The sequence below is a fragment of the Rhineura floridana genome, chromosome 8 (assembly GCF_030035675.1).
Source record: "Rhineura floridana isolate rRhiFlo1 chromosome 8, rRhiFlo1.hap2, whole genome shotgun sequence".
Classification (NCBI taxonomy): Eukaryota; Metazoa; Chordata; class Lepidosauria; order Squamata; family Rhineuridae; genus Rhineura; species Rhineura floridana.
Window position 1 is genome coordinate 113,077,730 of NC_084487.1, and position 26,176 is coordinate 113,103,905.

Genomic DNA, 26,176 nt, shown 5'->3' on the forward strand with positions numbered 1-26,176 from the left:
TAAGGAACTTTAGCTGGCAGATCTTGGGTTTGGATTACTCCCTAAGCCAGTCTTCTTAGTAATTTGCTATGGAAGGATTCTAGAGCCTTCGAGCATTGCTTCCTGTAACTTAACTAAGCAAGTTCTTTTTATTCATTTATGTAGTTTTAAGTCCATGTATAGCTTTTTTCTCTCAAAGGGCAAATATGAATATGAGCAGACATTTACAATGCAATCAAAACCCAAGATCCACCAGTATGAGGGGGGTTGGATTGGGTGGATCTTGGGCTTTCCTGGTTAAGCCAGACTTCATGAGCTGGCATAAGTCCCTCACACTGGCTCAGCTACATTGATGTCAATGCTTAAAAGAGGCATTAAAAGAGGATAGGACTGGGTAAGGTGAAAATTACAACCTGCCAGAACTTAGCAGGCAAAAAGAGTGGGGTTAAGTCAAATTCTTCCTGAACAAAGCTTGGAATAGGGGTAACTTATGCTGGCTTTCTATAGTTAGGATTGCTCTGTCAGGCTAGTACTGATTTCAAAATGATCCAGAAAACAAGCTTGCAATAACTCCAGTATTATGGTTTCTTTCAGGCACTTTTGATACTGTTTTGTATAGTACTTCTAATTTGTAATGTATATAGCAGGGGTGACTAGCCCATGACACTCCAGATGTTGCTGGACTACAATTCCCATCATCCCTGACCTTTCTGGGCTGATGGGAGTTCGGAGTCCAACTACAACTGGAGGGTAACAGGTTGCTTACCCTTGATATATAGTTTTCATTATGTTTGCCCTCACAACTATTTATAAGGTAGGTCACGATAACTCAAATTGTGTTTTGTTCAAGGCCAGTATGATCTAGTAGTGTAGCGGCTAGCCAACCAGAATATTATGTGACTGAACCAGATAGGCAAGTGGCCTACAGGAATCTCATATGGTGCAGTCATCTATCCATTAGAAACATCATGTGCATAGGTTTTGAGTGTAGCCACTGAGCAAGACATTTTGCTGTGAAATCTGTCTTGGGCCAGAGGGGAGTCCCAACTTTGAATGCTGGGCTTGATCCTGGTGAAGAGAGATACTTGGAAGCCCTTTGCTGCAGAGGCCAGATAAGGAGGTGTACTTAGATGTTCATCCGTCATCTTATCAACTGCCCTCACAGCAATGAACAGCTGTTGCAAAACTGCTCCAGAAATTATGCTGTGCATCTGTTACCCACATCACAGTTGAGCCAACCAATTGCTAGCTGGCTTTTTGCCATTTGCAATTCAATTCTATGCATGCACCCATTACTATAATAAGTCACAGTGACACATCAGTGGGGCTTCTGAGTAAACATACATAGAATTCTGCTCTCAATCTTTACCACTTTGAAAAGCTACTAAACATGTTGTCTGTCCCCCATCCCCATCCGTCATCTCAAGGAAAATATTTTGACTGAATTTGGTGAGGGTACTTCCAAACTTCCCTCTCTGTACTACAAATGATGTGGAAATAGGTAGCCCATAAATAAATAAATAATGCTGTAGCCATCTTCACTCTAAGACAGACAATGTAATGCTATCTGTTTGAGACTTTTTGTCAAAGCCATCTTTTGCTGAGATTTATTCCATATGATTATGCATTTCTGTACAGTGTGGTTTTATTAGCTCTTCCTATATACACACAAAACTCCCAAATTTCATATATATTTACACAACTTGCAAGTAATGGAGCATTACTTTGCATTTTCTTCTCTTGCTTGCTTGCAGATTTGAAATAGTGTCTTGCTGAGGTAGTATAATTAATTTCATCTATTTATGGAACCAATTTATCCATACTACATACTTCTATATAGAGCAAGCTGAATATGCATACACATAAAGCTTTCTAAAAACATGGATTATGATAGGAAAATATTAGAAGTGATATTTCCCACTGTAAATGTCATGTGCGTGAATGTATAAAACATCAGCTTGCCTGAAATTAAAACTCTTGCACTAAAAGGTTTTTATCTTTTACTCTCCTCCTTTGCAGGCATTATGAACAGTTGAGAAATGTAACCAAATGAAGTGACCAATCTCATTTCCTGCCTTTTACAAGTCATGGAGCTTAAAGTGGTATATATCAGGTTTCCAGCAGTCTCCTGTCCAGGTGCTGACCAGTGTCAGACAGGGATGGCCAAATTTGTCAATTTCCATATACCTCAGTTTTCAGTTTTCTTAATCTCACTTCTCTCCATTTCCACATCAGTTTGTAATTTTAATTTGTAATATATATAAGTGCATGAAAATTGATACATATGCATTAGGTATATTTCACCTAAAATACACATATTGTATGCAATTTTCCCTAATATAATTAGAGCAAGCAATTTCCCCTAATATAATGCCCTTTTGTATCCACTTTTCTCTAATATGTACTTTTTTGGTAGACAACTGCATTGTAAAATTCATAGGAGAACGAATTTTGAAGGCCAGATGCATTTTGGTTGGTTCAGAAAGTATAAATTAGATAGCTTTGCATTAAAATGTGAACCAAAAAACGTTCTCCCACATCCTTAGTGCCACCCCTGATTAACCTTAGTAAGATTGCTGTTATCAGATGCCCGCAAACCATGCCCTGGGATCAATAAGAGTAAATCTTGAGCAAATTACATGAAAAGTTCTTTATTCTTAGTCCCCTTACATTAATGAATCTGTCATATGGTGGAGGAGAACCTGAACTAAAGGAATAAGTGGACAAAGAAAGCAGAGGAGGAAAAGGAGGATTAAAGCTATGGTTAATGGAATAGGATTATATATGTGGGCATTTGTTGTCACATCCCATTTTTGGACAAAGATTTCCTGGTATGCAAGATTATATTGTTCTTCTGTGCAGACTGTGTAGTTTTAGCATCCCATCTGAACTTGTGCAGTGTAACCATAAAGAATGTTAAAGTCTCAGGGAGAAGGTTACCTCAGCATGGAGCTGTCCTAACACTTTTTATCTCCTGCCCTTTGTTCAGTAATTACGGACTTTCTCCTCTTGCCTTGCTTTCACTCAGTGGAAGCTTTCTGGTGGTGTGGAAGGATGTGCTGGTAGTGAGACACAAACTACACTTTCCTTGAGTCAACAATACAGTAGTTGTACTCATTCATTCTGCTTCTGAAGGAACACCTGGTTTTTGCAACACTAGTTAAAATAGCCCTCATGGCTGTCTTAAAGAACCATGAGCTTCATGTGTTATATGAGTATTAGGAGTACTATGAATTCCCTGTAGGCTATGAATATTAAGATTTGAGGAAAGATGGTGCAATGTCATTAGAAGATTGTTTGCAGTATGTACCACTGGAAAAAACATCTTAGTGCTAATGGATCCACAAGGGTACTCAGTACTATTTATTTATTTAGTTAACAAAACATTTACACCCTGCCTTTCAATCCACAAGGTTTCCTAAGGCAGTTTACAACCACAGGTTAAATTATATTTTACATAAATAACAATTAAAAATATAGGATTTTATCTGGCTAAGTCATAGTCATAGTAGACCCAGTGAGATAGATGGACTTAAGTTAGTCATAGCACTTAAAAACAGAGAAAGAGAAAACATAATACAGTGCAGAAAAAAATCAAATTGGATCAAAAACTTGGCAAAAAATGACTTTATACTGTGCCTTAAAGTGACTAAGGCTGCAATCCAATACACATTTACCTGGGAGTAAGTTTTATTGGACCCAATGGAGCTTACCTCTGAGTAGACATGTATTGGATTGCAGGCTAACAGTACAATCCTATGCAGAGCTTGGAAAAGTTACTTTTTTGAACTACAACTCCCATCAGCCCAATCCAGTGGCCATGCTGGCTGGGGCTGATGGGAGCTGTAGTTTAAAAAAGTAACTTTTCCAAGCTCTGATCCTATGCACGTCTACTCAAAAGTAAGTTCAATTAAATTCAATGGGACTTACTGACAGGTAAATATGTACACGATTGCAGCCTAAAGAAGAAATAAGATGGGCCTCTTTAGGAAAAGGATGCTACTGTTCGGGTGCCATGGCTGAGAAGGCCCTGTTCTGCATCCAAGCCAATACCTTTGACATCGAAGGCAGCAGACACACAGGAAGGCCTCAGATGACAAGTACAGGGTGTATGAAGGTGCATGTGGGAGAAAGCAGTCTTGACAGGCACCTATTGACTGCTCCTGGTTTAGCTACTCTGACATCACAAAGGGACATCAGCTTTGGGTTACGCAGCTGAGTTCAAAAAATCTACATGCAATTTTTTGTCATACTTAACCATGTAAATAATATCTGCAGCTATGGCTTTTTGTGTAAGACAAACTGTCATGTTGGAACAAATTGACTGAGGAGCTTCAGAGCTTATCACTGGATCACTTGCCCACAGATGGATAACAATGGGTGCTCATGCTGTGCGATGAGGCCCAGAAGAGGCAGGGGGCATGCCCCTTCTCCACCGGGATCATAACTTCACTGGATTTCGCATTAGATGTATGCAGCTACTTTCCACTGGGCCTTCTGTTTCCTGACACAAGGTGTAGACAAAAAATAGTGGAATGCACATCTTCTCAACCTGAAGCACTTCTTCTGGGACATAAACAACAATTTATGAAAGATTAATAGTAAATTAATATTGGTCTTGGAAACTTACTCAACATAATAAGTGCCATAAATGGGATCATCAATTTTCTCCCAGCCATATGGTAGCTCTGAAAAACAAAGAGTAATGCCTCTCAGTAAAAACAGCACAGGATGCCAAGATTTCTAATAATAATGAAGGAATATTGTTGTTAAGTGTGGCAACTGCTTAACAAAGTTAAATATAGTGCTCAAAACCAATGCCAGATTTTAGACATCCCATTGCTATTGCAAAGTAGTTTTGTCTTGAAAACTGGCATGAAAATGCAGGATAATCTCTGTTTAAGAAGAATACATTTTAGCTTCTCTTTTACTGTGCAGTTGTCTGTGCCAGAAATAGTAGCATATCATCTATGATAGTATTGTCCAGGGAAATTAGGGAGGGTCCTTTCTACCCAAGAAACCGTATTTGCCATCAATGTCAAAGATAAAGAAAACACTGTAAAAAAAACACCTCATCACTATGTGACATCGACAAAAGGAATGTTCACAATTCAGTTTAGAGATAATGCTGATCCTTATTGAAGGAGGATTACAACTGAGCTCAACCAGACGAAGTGGTTTTGCAAACTGCAGATTATTTATACCACCCGTAAAAACCTATAAAACATTATTTGTAAATTATTGTGTATTGCCGAATTGTTTATATTTAACTTCACTCACCAGACTGTAACAGTATTAACTGCACTGACAAACTTTATAAACAGAAAATGGCAACACGTTATACATATTACAGTCACTGTATAAAGATGTGGTTGACACGGCTGCTAAGGCAGTGTTTACTGGAAAGTATGCAATCCACAACAGGTTAATTACTCTGTGCTCATTGCAAAGGAGAGCAAGAGTGGAAAATAAGAGGACATCCTGGAATATTCGGAGGATAGTGGTTAGTTCAGTGGTAGAGCAAATACTTTGCATATAACCCCCGGAATCTCCAGGCAGGGATGAGAAAGATTCATGTCTGAAACCCTGAAGAGCTGCTACCAGTCAGTGTAGAGTGGCAATACGCTGAGCTAGATGGACCATTGTTGTAAGGCAGCTGCCCATGTCCCTCTATTCATGAGAATTTGGCATGACTGTAAAAGTAGAGGAAAGTAGGGGCTACAACCAATGAAAAGGGACCAAGAAGTTTGAAAGAGATAAAAGAATTATTTGCACACACATTTCCAATGTGTGTAGAGTCTATGCATGGTGTGGGAAGTGTGACTATTTCTTCCTCTGGGCCAGGCTCATATTCATGCACTGGATGTAACATTTAAATAGGCTGTGTATGCATAGAGTTTAATGTGTTAAGGTTCCAACTGAGCAAGTGTTAGATCTGGGATTTTCCTCCCCATGTCAGGTAATTCGATCAAGCTGTTTATCTCGTTTCTATTATCTCTGTATATTCCAACTGCAATGGCTTGTGGCTAATGCAAATAAAGCACTTTGACCTTGACTTTGAAGGCTCCATCCATGCTAGGGATGGAAAGATATGTCCATTTCGGTTCTCTCAGTTTCTCATTTTCCCTCAATCTTAAATTCAGTTCTCAACATTTCTGCAGATATCTGTGGGTTTGTTTTTTTTTTAAACTTCATGAAAATTCTTCAGCATTTCAGGGCAAATTTCTCTAACACACATTTTTGTATACAGTTTTGACTAACATACATTTTGCAAGCAATTTCTCCTAATAAATGCATTTTGTATGTTATTTTCACTAATATATTTATTTTATGAACACTGTCCCCTAATATATGCAGTTTTGAAAAAATTATTTGGTTGGAGAAATGTATTGCAAAATTCAGATAGGTGCAGATTTTGAAGGATGGCTGTGTTTCAGTACTCATATTGTTTTAGAAAGTGCAGATTTGATAGATTCAGCTTGAAATGTGAACTGAATCAAATTTCTCCCACAACCCTGATATGTGCAATCTTTACTCCCCAATTTTGAGATGACATTGCGCTGATCAGGCCTATATGCACTGAACTTTATGGGCAAAATATTAATAGAGCCAATCAGATTTGGCAATATGATGATGTCAGTTGTATGAAAAGAAGCTGGTTCAGAATAAAGGCAATGCCTGTTTAGGAGGCAGAGCAATACCTGTTATGCTTCTGCATATTATATTCTTGCTAAAAGTAACACATTAAGAGCACAGACCTTGAGTGGAAGCCCCTTTGAATGTAGTGAGTTTTAATACTGAGAATGCCTGCTCATCAATAGTTCACCACAGGGTAGGGTTGCCAGGTCTCTTGTTTCTGCCCAGAGACTCCAGATTTTTGGAGTCCTCTCTGGGTCTCTGGGTGAGTCACCTTAATCTCCAGACTCTAAGCTTCCTTTTTTAAAAAAAAAAATATTAAGTTTCTAGATGATCCGGTTCAAGAGACATACATCAAAGTGTCAGCTGCCCCCCCCCGGCAATTTCTGTTAAATGAGCTGTAGCTGGCTGCTCTAACCTTGCCCTTTCAGGTTTGTAGCCAATAAGTACAGTCAGGGTTGTGATTGACAAGGGATTTGTTGACCTCCAGGCAGTAGGTACATCCCACTGCAAGGCCAGAAAATGGTGGTTCTTTTCTGCTTATCTGAAAATCTCATAAATTGAGTAAAGCTGATTTCACACATGGGTCTTATTGCGTTAGTTTAATGGATTAAAAAGGTAGTGCTTCTGTCCCAATTTCTAAAATCCCTTTCACACTGTAGTACCTGTTGCATTAAGGAACAGCAGCTTTTTCAGCTGATATACTGGCATTTTGTGCAACTGTCTTTCACATGGCTTGTTTTCGTCCCTCACCTATGCACACTGTTCCTCACTGTGTAGGAGGTCTAAGATCTCGTCCTGTTGCCATGAAAGCCCTCTCCCTTTAGGATCTGATTTTTTAAATTGTTTTAGTTGTATCACGACAGGGGTACGTGTGGGAAATGCTGCTGCTATCTGCACTGATGCCGGAATACTGGTACAACATTCATCAGGCAAAAAAAAAAAGCCTGCACGACTAAAGGGCAGGAACTCACTGCATGCTGGGATGCCTGTCACATGAGCGGCTGCAGCTAGTGAAAAACTCCTGCAATCTTCCGGGTTCCCAGCCTTGCTAACGGATTATTTCTGGTATCATTTATCACAGAAATTAGCGCTAAACTTCCACTACATTCCACTAGAATTCTGGAGCTAGCTTGTGCATCGTGTGAAAGATCAAATATAATTTGCAAATTACCAGGTAAGAAATAATCAGAATAATGGAAGAAAGTGCACTGTGAAAGCAGCCTAAGTATACAGCTTTCAGTCTTTCTCTCTTTTGTGCGCAAGAGTCAAACAAGTTTAAATTTTCCTGGCCTGTTGAAGAGGGCACTGTTTTGAAAACCTTCCCAATATGAAACTTTAATCCAGTACTTGCTCTTCTGGGAGTAAAGTTACAATGCTAATCCCACATGCCTCACTGAATTCAATAGGACTTACTTTTGAGTAGATATGGTTACGATTGTGCTGTAAATTAATGGAACTTCTGAAAAAACATAGCAAAGAATTGTATTTGTGTTGTAAATCTTTCTCTCCCTATCCAATCCTATTTTTAAACCAATTAGGCAGGGCTTACTTAGGTATCACTGCTTTTATTATGTAGGAAACTAATATTTCTTTTATTTTTGAAAAATGTTCTGCAATGACCAACTGGTTTTGACAATAAACTGGTGTGTGTGTGGAAACCAAGGCAGCTCACAATAAGAAATAAATCCCTTTAAAACCCAATAACCATAAAAACAAGTATAAACAGTTGCAAGTGGCATGATTCTGAATTTTGGGTTGGGTGAGTGAAGTTCCTGATTACTTGAGGTTGCAGTTCTATGCACACTTCCCTGCTTGAGTAAGCCCCATTGAATAAATTGCTTCTGAGTAAACAAATTTAGGATTGCAATATAAATATCTTTACAGGTTGTGTAAATAATAAACATCTTTGACAGTCATGTTTATATAAATATTTCTTCATAATATGTCCCAATAAGTAACTGATTTCACACTATGGTTGTACATGATTGTTTCCTCTACATTTTAACTGTGCCCTTCTTCTTGGGGGTGGTTATAGTTCTCCTCTGTTGTTTTCATCCTGAGGGGCAGATAGGCTGAGAAATGCATATATTGTATAGATGTATATATTTTTTTACTAAATTTCTATCCTGCTCTGTGGAGGCAATTCTGAAAGACTCCCATGAATCAATGGTGTGAACCAATTTTTGTTTTTCATTCTTGTTGTATGTCAATAGAATAAAAGAACAGATAAATGGGCAATGCTCTGGAACGTCATCTGATGACTTTCCATTACTTGTGTCCTTTAAAAATAATTTAAGTATATGTTTAGCTGAACTGGAAATAAGTCTCTTCCATTTAAGAATTATTGTATATTCTGTGATTGTTTGCACAATAAAAACTTGAAGCCAAATTATGATTTACTCCTATGTTTTTTCCTAGTGTAATAATGCATATTGGTATTTGTTTGCTGGCCAAACTATCAAGAGTTCAGATAGCAAATCCAATCTGGAATGTAAAAGACTATAAACATTTAAAGGCACGAATAGAACAGCTAACTATATTACATCCATTCAAGTTGCAGGTTTTTAAAAAATTAAATTTCAGTACCATTGTTGTGATCTTTAAAAAGCCATGCAAATTCTTCACAAGGATATGTGTTAATATTTTCCATTTCCACGAAACAAAGTGTGAAATGTATTTAATTAAAATTCTATGCAGGCCAGTAAAACAGAGTTAGTAGAGCTCAAACTCTGGGCCGATAGCTGGAGGTTGCAAGATAAGGTTTGCAGAACAAAGTTTACTGCAGAGCTACTGTTTGAAGAGTTGTCTCCTGTGTTTACTTTAAGCCAACTTGTGATTATTTTTCATTACAGAAGTATGAACCTTTTGTAAAAATATCCGCAATTGGCAATGCAGTCCAAAGACCCCAACTTTCACTGAGGCTAAGATACACCAACTCCACTGGATTCTAACATTTTAACATTATGGTATGTTTGACAGCTTTTTTTTTTAATGTAGAATGCTTATTATAGTCAAGTCTCTGAGAGTGAATAAATCATCTCCATTGTCCATCATGAACAATTGTCCAGGTTCACTTCCCTTCTTATCTGTGAAGAAGCTTAGGGTCATAGCTGCCTTATACAGAGTCAGACTATTGGTTCATGTAGCTCAGGAGTATTATCACTGACTGGCCTGGCTGAGCACACTGGGTGGCTTTGGGGATGTCACTGTTTCTAGGCATAACCGTTAAGGTGTTGGACTATGACCTGGGAGACCAGGGTTCAAATCCCCACACAGCCATTAAGCTCACTGGGTGACCTTGGGCCAGTCGCTGCCTCTTAGCCTCACAGGGAGGCAATGGTAAACCTCCTCTGAATACTGCTTACCATAAAACCCTATTCAGAGGGTCACCCATAAGTCAGAATCAACTTGAAGGCAGTCCAGTTGTGTCAACGCTACAGGATTATACAGCTATGAGAGTGGCTGTATACTATAGTCAGGATGGATTTTTTACATTCTAAAATGTTAAATTGAAAATACCCCCCCATGCCATTCTGATGCTTCCCATAAGCTCATTTCAAAACAAAACCTTTCAAAACTTATAGTCCTGAACGCATAAAAGCTTGCTTTAAAACCCTGTAAATTATCATGGCAATACACAAAACAGTAAGAGAGAATCGAGAGTTCAAAGTGTAAAAAGAGAGAGAAAATAACCTCCCCTCCCCCTCCCATCACTTCCCTTTTGCCCCTTCCCTCCCCCTTCCTTCACCCCTCCCCCTCCCCTTCCAATCCCCTCTGTCTGCTCTCCCTCCCTCCTCCCTTCTTCCTCTCCTCATCTCTTCCTTCTTCCTCCTGTCCTGCGCACTCCAGGCCTCCCTCCCCATAGTCAGTTTTACCTATCCTAAGCATGATTGCACGGGAGTAAATCCCATGGAACTCAATAAACATGTAAATGATCAAACCTGCCCTCCTCCTCCCCCTCCTGCCTGCTCCCCTCCCCCTCTTCCCCTCCCCCTCTTCCCCTCCCCATTGGTCAGTTTCACCTATCCTAAGCATGATTGCAGGGAAGTAAATCCCACTGAACTCAATAAGCATGCAAATGATCAATCCATTCTCAGCAAACTTGGACGGGATCCCATTTCTTACCTCCTGGATTAAAAAGCAGAGAAATTCACTAATAGGCAAAAAACCTTGCGGTTTAAGAATGTACCTATAGCCAACAGATATTTCTATCAAACTTTAAAAAGCAGGGAAATTGGACAGCTATAGTGAATGCACTAGGGGAGCAGGAGACCTGACCTCCTCTCTGAGATATTGGACTGCCCTACACATTTGTCAAAATGCAAACACAATTTGGGTTGGTCTTTCACAGTCCAATCCACGTGCTGTGTAGCTTGGAAGCATTTGGTAACATGTGCCTCTGAGCATATGGTGAGTGGTGGCAACACCTGCAATCAGTCCAAATAACAGAAACAAGACATGCATTGTGCTGATCATGTTTTAGCAGGGAGGACACAACAATATTAAAACAGTTGATATAGTTCAGAGTCACTTTACATATGTTTGACTTACTTTGCAATTTTAGTGAAGTTTCCTACAGTAAATCATTTTCTTTTGCTTCTGTTTTTGTGAATATGTGAAGTACAGCAACACTTTGCAACACTAAAAAAAAAAGCTCCAAAAACAATTGTGGAATAATGGTACTGAATATTCTGCAGAATAGTTTCCAGTGAACATGAGAAGTGTCTCAGTTTGCACAAGATAAAACAGTGGTAGGTGAAATATATTCTAGCAAAATTCTAGGTGCGCTCTGTGTTTTTAATTGACCATGCTCACCTTTCCTTAAATGAAGTGGTTTAAGCATAGCAGGCTGAAAACAGTCATCTTGGACAGGCCAAGTTTGTTTTTTCCAACAGCTAGAGTCATTACTTAAGTAGCAACATATTGTAATCAGTCTGATTTTACATCAAACTGCAGTTTCAGATTCAACTGTTAATGAGCCCTAAAAAGAAATAGAATATAACCTCCAGTTTGAAACACAAAAGGCTGTCTTCACCATCATATGACACTGACCAATAAAAAGGCTTTGAAATTAATAAAAATAAATTTGATACAGATTTCTGGAATGAATAATGAGGAAAATAAAATGTTCTAGTTTAGATTCTCTGTAGAAACAGTAGTAACACAGAAAAGAAGCAAAGTAAGAAGAACACCAACATACAAAAATTTAATTCTATATCTTTGGAGATGGCAGGTGTTGCCATCACTCACCATATGCTCAGAGGCACGTTACCAAATTCTTCCAAGCTACACAGCAAGTGGATTGGACTGTGAAAGTCCAATCCAAATTGTGTTTGCATTTTGACAAATTTATAGGGCAATACAATATCTCAGAGAGGAGGTCAGGTCTCCTGCTCCCCTGGTGCATTCACTATAGCTGCCCAATTTCCCTGCTTTTTAAAGTTCAATAGAAATATCTGTTGGCTATAGGTATGTTCTTAAACTGCAAGTTTTTTGTCTATTCGTGAATAGCCCTTTAACCGATGTATTCAACTCTTTGAAGAATTATAAAGTGAGAGCTGGCAGAAAATGTTGCAGTTTATCCTTTGCTCTTCATACTTCAGACTTGTGTGATCTACTTTGTTTTTGTTTTTTACTAGAACCTATAAAATAGGTCTACCTTCCACAACCAAGTGCAAAATTGTATTTGATGGTGACTGTGGAGCCAGATGCAAATTGGTGGCTTTGCAGATGAAGCCAACAACTCATGTACCCCATGAGTTATATACTGGGATGACTTGGATATAAAAGCACACATCTGCATCTGCCTTACTGCAGATAAGGGATTCTAACAGCCTAAATTTTTGTTGTTGCCATTACTAAACAATTGGAATTTAGAAATCCTTGTCAATCTACTGAAATCACCATGCAAAGACATTTGCCCACCAGGAATCATTTCTTCAATATTTTAGACTTTGCTAGAACTATTCAATAAAGCATACAACTGAAAATTTCCATTTTGTACATTGAAAAAGTTATGCTTACTTTTTTTTATAGAACTTGAAATTTATTAAAAGTAAATATGGGGTTGGATTTAGAATTGTGTGTGCAGATTTCTGCTCACACAACAGGGCTTTATTGGCTCCTCTTTCACACTGCAAGCCCCTTTGCTCCTTGAAAATTGTTCCTCAGTGTCAGTGAGCGCTAGAATAAGGTGGGATGGAACTTGGGGAGTTGAGGTGAGATTTGGGGTCGGGGAGGGGCTGAAACAGATGAAGAGACCTAACATGACCAGGGCAATCCTCATTACAAACACAAGAAATCCTAACCCAAGTACCAGGGCTTTGAAAAACCCACCTGGGCACTAGGATATAAACAACAACAAAACAAAATAAAAACCCCATAACAATGAAATATAAGAATATCCAGTATCACAGCTTACATGGTGACATGGCTTACCAAAGATTTCCCTGACATAGTCATACACTAAACCAGGCATAAGGTAAGTAGGGGGATTCACTTATTTTGCATTAAAATAATGGTACAATTAGTACATGCAGAACTCCCCCACCCAGCCTGATGTTGTTGAAGATCATAATCACCTGATTCAGAACACAAATTTGTCCAGCTTTTAATGTCCAAATATATTACAAATAGTGTGATTTGCCCCATAAGTTCTTCTTTAGCTCAGAAAGTAAAAATGAGATTCCACAGGTGCTCAATATATTTTTCATCTAAATCCTAGGCAGTAATCCTAGCTGAGACAGTTGTATAAGAGCATCCAAAGCCTGATCCAAGGACCTGTGCTGTGCCTCAATTGTTGGTCCACCAGGCACAGCTCAGGGTAGTTCATGAGCATTGGGACAAAGCAGCTTTGCAGTCTCTGAGCTGGTCGTGCCAAGTTCTGGGAAGCTCTGTGATCCAAATTAGCTGAAGCTTAGGCAGCCAAATTAACTAGTATAGTTGTCCGTGAGGCAAGGTATTGTTTTGTAAATATTTCAGAAAATTGAAGTTAATTCCACAATTTTTTATTTGCATTTGCTTCTGAAAAACCTACATTGACGTATATTTTGCAACTATCCTAATATTTGGTATTTTCACAAACATTTATTTTCACGATGATTTTAAACTAATGGGTTGATTCTAACAACATTTACGATGTGACAATCTGACCATTTATACTAATGCTATTCTTTTGATTTCAGTGGAATCACAATAATTTAAGTGACCCTTAGAATAATTCCCTTAAGGATGCTTCACATATAAAGTTTTCTGAAATGAATCTATATCTGAAAAAGCATCTATGTAAAGCATGACAGATAGTGAACATGTCATTTTTACCTTTAGTGCACACAGCAGGAAGCAATATCAGAGCTGTATCTCACTTTTGCTGGACCGTGGATTGTCACACCATACCATGAAAAAAGGGACTTAAAATGGACAGGATTTCTTTACTAGGTGTAAGCCACTTCTACTTTTAAAATGAAATTTACCACCATTGTGTAAATACCTCTGTATTTTTAGAACTAGAAGCTCATTTTAAGTTCTGAACTTCTTTGGTCTAGCTTCCAAACCTGAGCAACTGTATACACTCTGTGTATAGTGAGAGGAAGGTCAACTTCCACAATATTTCTTATGTAAAATGAATTATTTCTTTATTATTTATTAGATTTACATCCCACCCTTCCTCCCAGTAGGAACCCAGTAGAATTACTAGTTTGACTACATTGCTCTTGGATATAAAATGAAAACAGGAGATAGAAATATGAGATTATGGACAGACACAATTTAATAAAAAGAATGGCAGTGTTGGATCAAAATTTTCAAACAATTCTTCCCCCATCGTCCTGGGTAACCTCTGCTCCTAGGGCTGCTAATGTAAATTTCACCACCATCCTGTGGTATTATATTCTGGCTTCAAATTGCAGAACAGGCCCAAAGTCCAGAACAGGCCAAACCCCAAAAGACTTAAAAAGACTAGATGCCTGAGGACATCCCTCTCGCCTACCAGGACCACTCCTTGACTGGGTGAACATCCCTTAAATTAGTCACTTGTTTTCTCTAAACCTTTTCCTGGTTCCCACCACTGTTCAGTTGTAGCCATAGGTCTACCAAAATGGAGCTAAACTTGCCCTAAGACTCATCCAGCTGAAACTGAATCGGTACATGGATTTGTGTATTTATTTAATTGTGCTGAGTAGATACAGCCCCGTCAGCCATTTGCCAAGCCAGAAGAAAAAGTATCCTTCATTCATAACAGATGTGAAAAGCAAGTAGTTTGCCATAAGGAAAAGACAGGTGGATGCAATTTAGCCCATAAATTTAGCAAGAGCTGAGGGAGCTGCCCCAAGCATGCCGGTCTTAGGGCTCATTAACCTTTTCTCCCCATCTAATAAAGCCAGGCACGAAGACCATTATGCAACCACTGAAGATTTGGGAGGGGAGATCATCATTTTAATGCAGAGGGAGTGTAACTCTGTTGATTCTCCTTGATCTCTCAGCGGCTTTTGATACCATCGACCATGGTATCCTTCTGGAGAGGCTTGCGGAGTTGGGTGTTGGAGGCACTGCTTGGCAGTGGTTCCGCTCCTACTTGGCGGGCTGTCTCCAGAAGATAATACTTGGGGAACATTGCTCGACACCGTGGGTTCTCCAGTATGGGGTCCCGCAGGGTTCGGTCTTGTCTCCCATACTTTTTAACATCTATATGAAGCCGTTGGGTGCGGTCATCCGGAGTTTTGGAGTGCATTGTCATCAGTACACTGATGACACGCAGCTCTACTTCTCCTTCTCATCTTCTTCAGGTGAGGCGGTCGATGTGCTGAACCGTTGCCTGGACGCGACAATGGACTGGATGAGAACTAACAAACTGAGACTCAATCCTGATAAGACTGAGATGCTGCTGGTGGATGGTTTCTCTGGTCAGACGGTGGATACATACCCTGTCCTGGACGGGGTTACACTCCCCCTAAAGGAGCAGGTTCATAGTCTGGGAGTCATTTTAGACTCTTCCCTATCACTCGAGGCCCATGTAGCCTCGGTGGCACGGAATGCGTTCTACCAACTTCGGTTGGTAGCCCAGCTACGTCCCTATCTGAGTAAGGAGGACCTTACATCAGTGGTTCATGCTCTGGTAACCTCACGTTTGGACTACTGCAATGCGCTCTACGTAGGGCTACCTCTGAAGACGGTTCGGAAGCTACAGCTAGTGCAAAATGCGGCGGCCAGACTGCTAACAAGAACCAAGCGGTCTGAACATATAACACCTGTTCTGGCTCGCCTGCACTGGCTTCCAATATGCTTCCAGGCCAGATTCAAAGTGTTGGTACTAACCTATAAAGCCTTATACAGCGCGGGACCATGATATCTGCAGGAACGCCTCTCCCGATACGAACCAGCTCGTACACTACGTTCTACTACGAAGGCCCTCCTCCGGGTCCCGACCCATAGGGAGGCCCGGAGGGTAGTAACAAGATCTAGGGCCTTCTCAGTGGTGGCCTCCGAACTGTGGAATAGTCTCCCAGAGGAGGTACGCCTGGCGCCGACACTATTATCTTTTCGGCACCAGGTTAAAACCTTTCTCTTCTCTGAGGCATTTTAATTTAAGTTAATTTAAGTAAATGTTGTAATTTCATTTTAGATGGTGTACTTTTATATACTTGTTATATTAGATCCTGTAATTTTATTATTGTACATGTTTCTATGTTCACCGCCCAGAGAGCTGTTTGCTAGTCGGGTACTATATAAGCTTAATAAAATAAAAAAATAAAATAAAATATATAAAAACACACTGAAATGTGTTTTGTTTGTTTCACAATAGGTAAGAATCATTTTTTTGGTATCTTCCTGCTGCCTGACAACAACTAGCAGTCATACAAGTTATTCCTCATCATCACACATCATCCGTGGTTATACTGATGAAGGCATTCGGATCCAGTCATTCTGAGTTCAGAAATTATGTTGAACAATACCCATGCTTTTGAATGACAAGGAAGTATGTATGCATTTGGAAGCTTATTTTCCTTTATTGGAAGTGTACTGCCATCTGCCAAAATCAACTCACTCTTTCTGTCTCTAAATGCTTTTCTTCTGACAGCATCATCAGGGAGTCTTCACAACAAAGAGGCATCTGGTCTTAATCTAAAAGTGACACATTTTGTTTGCATTCACAATGACACACAGGAATTTTGCAAATTGTAGGTCCAATTAATATGCCACTTGACAAAAATAATAAGATTCTTAACTAAATCACGTCTTCTTATTCTGTAAACGATTAAAATAAAATTGTTATAAAAAGATCTAACTACATATTAAGTGTCATTAATTCATATTTCTCTTTGTCTAAAGCATTAACATGTAGATTATGTCAGGTGGCTATGGCAGAGATAAATACATATAAAACCCTCTATTGATTGAAATTGTCTGCATTTTATTTTGTTTTTCCAAAATGTTATGAACTAAAATTGAAAATTCTTTGCAAGGCTTATAATATTATCTGCAAAACTAGAATTGGACAAATGACAAATATATTTTGTTTGTAAAACTCCCACTGAAACGGATAATTCTAGTGTGATACAATTATTTTATTCAACAGTATTTTTCAACATTCTAATCCTTGTGTTAAATCATGGCTCTATCAACTGAAGCCAGTTATGAGGTTATCCACTAATGAGATTTTATACCAGAAAGAAGTGGTTTTCAAAGTTTCGGTACTTGTTGGGTTCAGCTCACCCAGACCTGGAATCTATTATCTCTTTGAAGGACAAGCACCCCCCATCGCACTGCCGACATCTCATCTGTTTACCACCAGCAACCCTGAGAAGCTATCAGATTGAGATATCCCCACCCCAGAACTGGAGAAACCAATTGTCTTGGTTCCTGGCAGCTATTGATGCCCCCACCCAATCACCGCCAGGGCCACAGGAGCACAGGAAAAGGTGAGCCAGGCAGGAGCTTCAGGTCTACTGGCAAAGTGTTCAACTGGTTGCACATGAGGCTAAAGAGAAAGCATGTGCAAGCACTTGCCTGGATCATGGCCTGGCTGAGAATCAGGAAAGGGTAGAAACTCCAGCTTCTATGTAAGTGCTCAGTCTGACTTGCTTAACTGTTAAAGCAACAGATCTCTTTGAGCTTCAGTACAGAGCTTACATGAAATGGGGAAATGGACAAAGCCCTTTACACAATGACCCATCACCACAGTGCTACAGCACATAGCACAGAAGTTGGGGGTATATTCTAGGTTGAATGCTTAGGTTATATTAGGAACTAGCTAGGCTTGTTGGACCTCACTGCTGCCTTGTGAGAAACAAGAGTACAATCTGGAACATGCCAACACTCTCCTGTGTCTATACATTGCAGGGAAAAACTCTAGCAAAGGACAAGCTGTCTTTCAGACCACCTTGCCCACATTATTGATTTTCTCCTTGAGTAATCTCTGAACAGCTTCTAAGAAATCCCAGGGAACACAGTTTCAAAAACCACTGCAATCCAGCCATCATCCTTTGAACTATAACCATGTATATCGGTGCTGCTGAATGACTCTGTCAGGAACATGTGGTATGGGAAGTTCTAGGAAGTCCTACTTGGATGTTACATGTGCACAGTTTTTCAGTGGTCCAGAATGTCCATCTTGACAGGACTCCAGAACAGAGGGAGAAAGGGAAATCCGAATTTATCATATATTTCTGTTCTGAGGGGTTCTGGTGTGGGGCAGTCTTTACTTTGGGGCAGTGCCTCCTCTTGGTTGACAGGTAGGGTTTTCAGCAGAGCTTGGCAAGTTAATTTTTAAAAAGAACTAGTTTTAGTTCAACATGTCAAAGGGCTGGGCTTATTCTGAGGGGAAATCATTCCCCATGGTGCCATTCTTGTTGAAAACCAGCTTCCTGTATTTATTTTATTTTATTTATTTATTTATTTAAAATATTTCTATCCTGCCCTTCTACCCTACAACAGGGCACTCAGGGCGGCTACAATAAAATCACACACATCTATAATAAAATACACAATAAAAACACAAAACATTACAGTAAATTAAAATGCATAAAATACTATTAAAATACATAAAATGCATTATGCATACACACACAAACATAAAACATGTATATATGTGCATACACATATAAGAAAGTGAGAATAAAAGACCTTAAAAGATAAAAATAAAAGATAAAAAACTTAAAACAGTGTCAGGCTGACCCGTCAGTCCCAACCAAAGGCTCTCCGAAACAAAATAGTTTTTACAAGTTTCCAGAAGACCATCAGGGAGGGAGCAAAGTGGGCTTCTTTGGGCAGGGCATTCCAAAGTCTGGGAGCCACAATTGAAAAGGCTCTCTCCTGCGTGCCTGTCAATCTAACTTCTTTCATTCAAGGCATGCAGAGGAGACCAGAGGTAGATGATCTTAAATCCAGGCTAGGAACATATGGACATATGCGGTCCCTTACGTACACTGGTCCAAGGCCATTTAGGGCTTTAAAGGTCAAAACCAGCACTTTGAATTGGGCTCAGAAACAAATTGGGAGCCAGTGGAGTCGATGAAGCACAGGGGTGGTATGCTCCTTGCGCCATGCTCCAGTTAACATTCTGGCTGCTGCAATTTGGACCAACTGTAGTTTCTGAATCGTTTTCAAAGGCAGCCCCACATAGAGTGTGTTACAGTAATCAAGCCTCGATGTCACCAATGCATGTGTCACCGTGGCCAAGTCAGCTGCTTCCAGGAATGGACACAGCTGGTAGACCATTTTGAGGTGGCCAAAAGCACCCCTGGCTACTGCAGCCACCTGATATTCCAGGAGAAGGGCAGGATCCAGAAGAACTCCCAGACTGTGGACCTGCTCTTTCAAGGGGAGTGCAACCCTATCCAGAACAGGTTGCAACCCTATCCCTGGGGCAGTTTTTCCCTTGGCCAGCAACACTCCTGTCTTGTCTGGATTAAGTTTCAGTTTGTTCGCCCACATCCAGCCCTTCACAGCCTCCAGGTACCGGTTTAGGATGAGCAGTTCCACCCTGCCATCAGATGGAAGGGAGAGATAGAGTTGAGTGTCATCAGCATATTGATGACATTGCACTCCAAATCTCCAGATGACTTCTCCCAGTGGTTTCATATAAATGTTAAAGAGCATGGGAGACAGAATGGAACCCTGAGGTACCCCATAGGCCAACGGCCAGGGGGTCGAGCTGTAGTCTCCCAGCACCACTTTCTGGGTCCAGTCCATTAGGTAGGAATGGAGCCACTGTAGAACAGTGCTTCCTAGACCCATCCCAGCAAGACGGCTCAAAAGGATACCATGATCGATGGTATCAAAGGCCGCCGAGAGGTCCAGCAGCACCAACTGGGATGCACTCCCCCTGTCTGACGCTGTAAGGTGTGGAAGCAACATAACATTCCAGGGAATGAACTATAATGCTCTTCATTATGGAATGACTCTGAGACTGATAAAACCAGACTAATGCAGTCTCTCTTTCTCTCTCTTACACACTCTGTCTCTCTGTCTCACTCTCTGTTTTTAAATTTATTTTTATTGAATATTTCAAAGGACACTTTGAAATTAAATATTAAAGGGTGGTTACAACCATCTGTACAGGATACGGAACAAGTAGGTATATAGGCAGAGCTTGGAAGTAATTCGTTACAAGTAACGAATTACTTGTAATTCATTACTTTTTTGAGGAATGAGTGGGTAATTCCTTTACATTTTGATTGTAATAGAACTAAGAGTAATTTTATTACTTTTGTGGAGTAATTGTAATGTTTCCAGCATTACTGGGGGGGGGGGGAAGCAGGAGAAGTCTTCTGCTCCTCTGTTGATGAAACTCATGTGCCTCAAACTGGGCTTCTGTGCAGCGTCGCTCTTCCCTCATGCTCTGTGGGTGGGTAGGAGGTGACGAGGGAGGAGATGGAGAGTGAAACGGATGGAGAAAACAATTGTTTAAAAAATGGATGGTGGTGGTGAAGAATGGAGTGGAGGGAAAAAGGAGCCGGAGGGCAAGAACATGGATAAAGGAGAAGGAGGCAGCAGCAGAATGGAGATAAAGAACTGTGGAGGTGAAAGATGACAACATGTGTGTGTGTGTGTGTTTGAACTTTGCACACAAAGTGGCCTCCACCACCCTCTCTGGCTACTGTGCTGCATTTGCAGTATTTTAACTTCTTTGCATCTCAGGGGAAAACGTTTGCCTGGGTGAGTGTCCCTTAGTTGTTGGCAGGGCAGGGTCCGGGAGGTGCTTAAATGAGAGAGATTATGCTTGCTGGCTGAGGGGGGGTTGCACTTGGTTTGACATGCAAAGATCTGAGTAGTGGCCTCTGCCTCCTTCACCACCTCCCTTACCTGCAGAGAGACCACCATTGCTATCTTATGGATAAAAAGAATTAGTCAACTACCTCTGTATGTGTTTATTTTTAATGTTGTTTTAGGCTACTTAGATGTGCAGCAGTCAAGGCCAGCACCCTGTATGCATTTATTTTAAAAAGTAACTGAAATGTTATTGTAGTGATTACTTTGGAGGAAAAGTAAAGTAATCAGTTACTTTCAGAGCAATTGTAATTGTAATGGTAATTACTACTTTTGGGGCCATGTAATTGTAACTGTAATTTATTATTTTTTAAAAGTAATCTTCCAAGCTCTGTATATAGGTGAGGTGGAGAGTACAAAAGCACAAAGTTTTGTTGTAGGTTACTTTGCGGTTGATGTATGAACAGATGATATATTCAGTGTAACCAGAAATATGAGTGCCAAACACAAATATAGTGATCTGGAACTTGTGTTTCAGTGTCATCATTGTCAGTAAAGGAATAAAAAAATGCCAGTTTGCCATGAATGAGTCTGTAGCATTATTGTCTCTCAACATTCTGAGGTGACACATTAACTTTTCCACTACAGCTATAATCCACAGCTTTTCATAATAGTGCTGGATAGTCAGTCCTATTGGATCTTTCCAATGCTTGGCAACGACAAGTCATGTCATTACTTGCATGTATTGTATCATTTCCTTGGAAGAGACATCCATATTTCCCTCTGAATAGATTGAGAGTAAGCAAAGATTTGGGTCTTTTATCGCTGGTTAACATATAATTAGCCTCATTTCATTTATAACATCCTCCCAATATATGTCTACCATGGTGCATTCCCACCAGAGATGAAAATATGATCCTCAAAAGCTACAAGCCCTCCAACAATCTGCAGAGCCTTCTCCCTTTATCTGGGGTGCAATACCACCTATGGAGAGTTTTGAGGAAGTTTTTCCATATGGCTGCTGAAACAGTGCATAGGGGCTTGACTAATGCCAGCTCTTGTCCAACTAGCCACAGTGGAAGTAGAAACCCTGGAACTCAAGGAAGATTATTCAACAGGCATAAATGAGATCCAGACTTTCTAGAGCCCTGGGTCCTGGAAAAATAGAACCCTACATAGTGCCAATACTTCTCCTTTGAAAGAGGCAGAAAGAAGGCACGGCAATCTCCTCAGACCTATACAACAAATAAATCTTAGAAACAAATGTGACATATGTGGAAGATGCATGAAAACAGCTTTCCCTCTTGGGTGCTGGGATGGCATCTAAGGGTGATGTCTTGAATTACTTGTGCTGAGCTTTTATTTATTTGTAAACTCAACAAAGCCTAAAGCAGCTCAGTTCTAGGATTCATGCTTTACCTGTCACACCAATCTGCACTGAATGGATAATCATTTTGTTGATGCTGAGTGGGAATAATGAACCAGGTGGCTTTGGAAAAAGTTTTATGTGTGTATTTGGCTGGCTGAAGCTTAATGCTAGCTGCTTGAATACAAGGGAATAAAGCATCTATTCTAACTCACCAGTCTCTTTTGCTTTGGTGCAGGCTACTTTCCTGCTCTGTGTGGGGAAGAAGAACACTAATGAAGCTGTGCCAAGGTAGACAGCTGTGCCCTCCTCGAGAATGTTCTTCTCAGAAGTGCTCTTTTTCACAGCTTTTGAGGTCAGGATGCAACCAAGCATGGTCTGAGTATGACTGTGCCTGGAAAAGTGTCTGCATTATTAAATGCAATAAGCTGCTGAAGTAAAATTCAAATGGTGTTACAACAGCACAGATACAAGTAATGCTACATATTGAGGGGGTTGAGAGGAAACCTTCCCGTGGGTGTAGTTCTCACAGGAAGCATGGGAAACCTTTGTCCCTCCAGATGTTGCTGAACTACGACTCCCATCATCCCTGGCCATTGGCCATGTTTGCTGGGGCTGTTGGGAGTTGTTCAACAACTTCTGGAGGGCCAAATATATATTTGATGCCACCATACCATTCGCTGTAAGTATTCAGTCCTAGCCTTGCTCTGTAATTATGATGGGTAAAGTAATGCACAAATTATGCCATACTTTAAATCACACCAAGGAGAAAAAAGAGGGGAAAAAATGAGTGTATATTGTATATACCCATACAACATATACATTCCTTTGCTTGCAAGTACCTCACTCGAGCATGGAGGGTTATTTTGCTCCCATGATGCAACTTTAATTTTTGATGGAGAGGAAAAACTGGTGAAACAGATGTAAAGCTAGTCTATGAAGTGTAAAGACCTAATTACATATCAAAGAAGAAAAAAGGAACCAGACTATAACCACAAATCCTGCCTGTAACCCTGTATAAAAGGCAAGTCTAGTGATTGATCCTATATATCCTGAATACATATATCGTGTCTTCAAAGGAATCAAATTCAGCAGACAAACGGTAACTTAGCAATCAAAGTCAAGCAAAAATTTTGTATACATAGAGTTGCATGCTAGCAAAGACCCTTATTCCCACACTCACAAATTTGTATGCATAACATGGGTTCCAGACTTCACAGCTCTGAGGTTTCCTAAAATGCTGCTAGCTATATAATGCAAAGACATAGGTTGGAAAAGTTTTCATATTTTGATGTATCTGAAATAACCAGGAAGCAAAGACGCTGGTAACATGACAGAAAAAAGGGGGGAAAGAACTGTGAAAGGGTTAGGGATGTACTACCAGAAACAAATACAATTAACAAACTGAACAACTATCCCCCTGATACCTCCAGAACTGCATGTTTTCCTAAGACCTAAAAGCATTTATTACAACTCTGACCCCAACCATCATTGTGACTGGCCAGGCTTGCTAATTTCTTCAACACAGTTGCCATTATTTGAGTTAACCTCAGGGCTGTAATTCTTCACTTGCAAGACCTCACTATCTACTCTCAGCAGTCTTTCAGCAGGGGCTCTGGTCTGTTTAGGGCCTGTACAGCTTTCTATGGCCTCTTCAACAACCAGCCTACAGAGACATATGTCCTGCCAGGCCTCAGTCTCACAGAAAGGGTTGTGTAAGTGATTCAGCAGGAGGACAAATCCCAGGTTCCTCTTTTACCTCAGCCAGCACACATTCACTGAACTCTCCTTCCTTGGACTGATCATAATACATTTCATTGCCTAAATAACAGGTTGGTCTCTACACTTGTAGTGATGCAGCTGAGCATATTACATTTTTCAGAGCCATGTCCCAGGAAAAACCCCACTTCACAGTGGTCCTAGGGAGGATATAAAATGTGCTGCTCCACCTCAGGCAGCAAAATGCCTGTGACCTGTCCTGTTAAGGAAGCAGCTGTCATACCCTAAGCCACCCCGCAGGTGCCAGGTGCATGCTTTGGACCCAATTCCCCACCCTGGGTAATTGATCCGGAACCCAATTCCCCTTGCCAAGGCTGTGCAAACCAACACCAACCCTGCAAGGTAGAAGATAGGCTGCCACCACCCCTTGTACTAGTTCACACTCTGAGTCAGGAGAAACCCAGAGCCCAGATATAGGTACACCAAGGATTTCTAAGACAAGAGCCAAACAGGCACTCCTCCTCCAGAAGCCCTCAGGTCAAGCCAAAACAGTAGTTTGTGGTCAGTGGTCAAGGTGCCAGATCCAGGACCAAGGTTATTCTCTCTCAATGAACACACAAGGGTAAATAAGACGTAGCTTTATTAATAAAAATATAAGTGCACAATTAATAGCAGCAAAACAATTCCTTAAAACCCACACCCAACCAAGGGTTCAGGTAAGACATATAAGAGAGTTCAGACACAACCAAAACATAACAAAACTAACTAGCCTATTCTACTTACTTGAAGAGGTAGTTGTTGCGAATCTCAGCTCTCCTCAGAGAGGCATAAGTAGGGTAGTGAAGGCAGTGGAACCCCATGCAAGTTCCATCTAGATGGACCCAGGGGAACAACGGCTATAGGTTTCACTCCCTATACAGTAGGGCCCCGCTTACCGGCACTTCGCTTCCTGGCGTTCTGCTAATGCGGTGGCTTTCATTCCCCGTTTTAAAGCCGCTTTTGCTGCTTTTGCGGCATATTGCGGCATTTTCGCGTGACGCGCCCCATTATACTCAGTGGGGTTCTGCTTTACGGTGATTTCTGCTTTATGGCAGGGGTCCGGAACGGAACCTGCCGTATAAGCAGGGCCCGCCTGTACTTAAAGAAAAAACCCTAGCAACAGTTCGCAGTGATTCAGCCAATCAGGGGGCTTTCTAATGAAGTAATTTTCCCGAAGCTTCTTCACTTTTTTTGCACCTAGCAGGCCCCACTCCCTTCCTGATCTCAACTCTTCTCAGGCCTGCTTGACCTTGAGTACCAGGCTCTCAACAGAAAGCAGAGATAACCAGGTGCTGCTTCTCCAGCTCTTAATTAGTTGCAGCTGAAAAACAAAAAAAGTTTTCTACTCACACAGAGGCCCATCTTCCCCCAAGATGAGATCCCCACAATTCTCTGCATCTGAGCCATGTTGCAAAAACCATTTTAAACCATGCTACAATTTCATGAAAGCAGCCACATTTCATTTAATTTCTCTTCTCTGCAGCCTAAACCACTTGTTGGTAAAAAAGGAAGCTGAAAGGGAAAGTCAAGAGAGTCAAATATCTCCAAAATGCTTGGGAGTTGTTTACAACCACCTCAGCTACAATGTATACCACATATCAAGAAAGGTGCCACAGGCCAAGATAATGCCTGTGTGGTTAATGAGCAGTCAAAAAAGCTATTAGAGGCAAGAAGGCTTCCTTTATAAAATCGAACAATTGTGCAAATTAGAACAAAAAAGGAGCACTTTTTGGCAAAATAAATGCAAGTGGACGATAAGGGATGCTAAAAAAAGAATTTTAGGGCAATATTGCTAAAAACATAAACACCACCAACAAAAAAAATCTTTAAATTCATTAGTAGCAGGAGACCTGCTAGGAAGGCTATCGGACCTTTGGATGACAAAGAAGTCAAAGGTGTGCTAAAGGAGGATGAAGAGATTGCAGAGAAACTAAATGTATTTTTTTTGCAAATGTTTTCACAGCGGGGTGAGCGTCACGCTGCAAAGAGGAAGGTAGGAGGGGTAGCTGAACTTAAATAGTCCCAGAAGCCCCACCCCTCCACGCTGCACGTCACGAGTGAGCAATAGGCGCAACGCGCGACTTTACCCCATTCAAAGATGGAGGCGGCAGCTTCGCCCCCATCTGCAACCATGTCCCACTTGTCAGCTGTGAGGCGAGCAGGGCGTCATATATAGGACAGATCCCTGTGCCTGAACTAACTTTCACAGAAAAGGAATCTGAGGACCTA

General features: G+C 40.6%; 1 protein-coding gene across 24 annotated transcripts in view; it reads right to left on the reverse strand.

Moving 5' to 3' along the window:
- Positions 1 to 26,176, reverse strand: part of MAGI2 (membrane associated guanylate kinase, WW and PDZ domain containing 2) — a 1,014,264-nt gene that overhangs the window by 258,140 nt on the left and 729,948 nt on the right. For all 24 annotated transcript variants that reach the window (XM_061582129.1, XM_061582109.1, XM_061582110.1 and 21 more), the window contains one exon: positions 4,610 to 4,667. In XM_061582129.1, the coding sequence (XP_061438113.1) occupies positions 4,610 to 4,667 (58 nt within the window). The remainder of the gene's footprint in view (positions 1 to 4,609; positions 4,668 to 26,176) is intronic.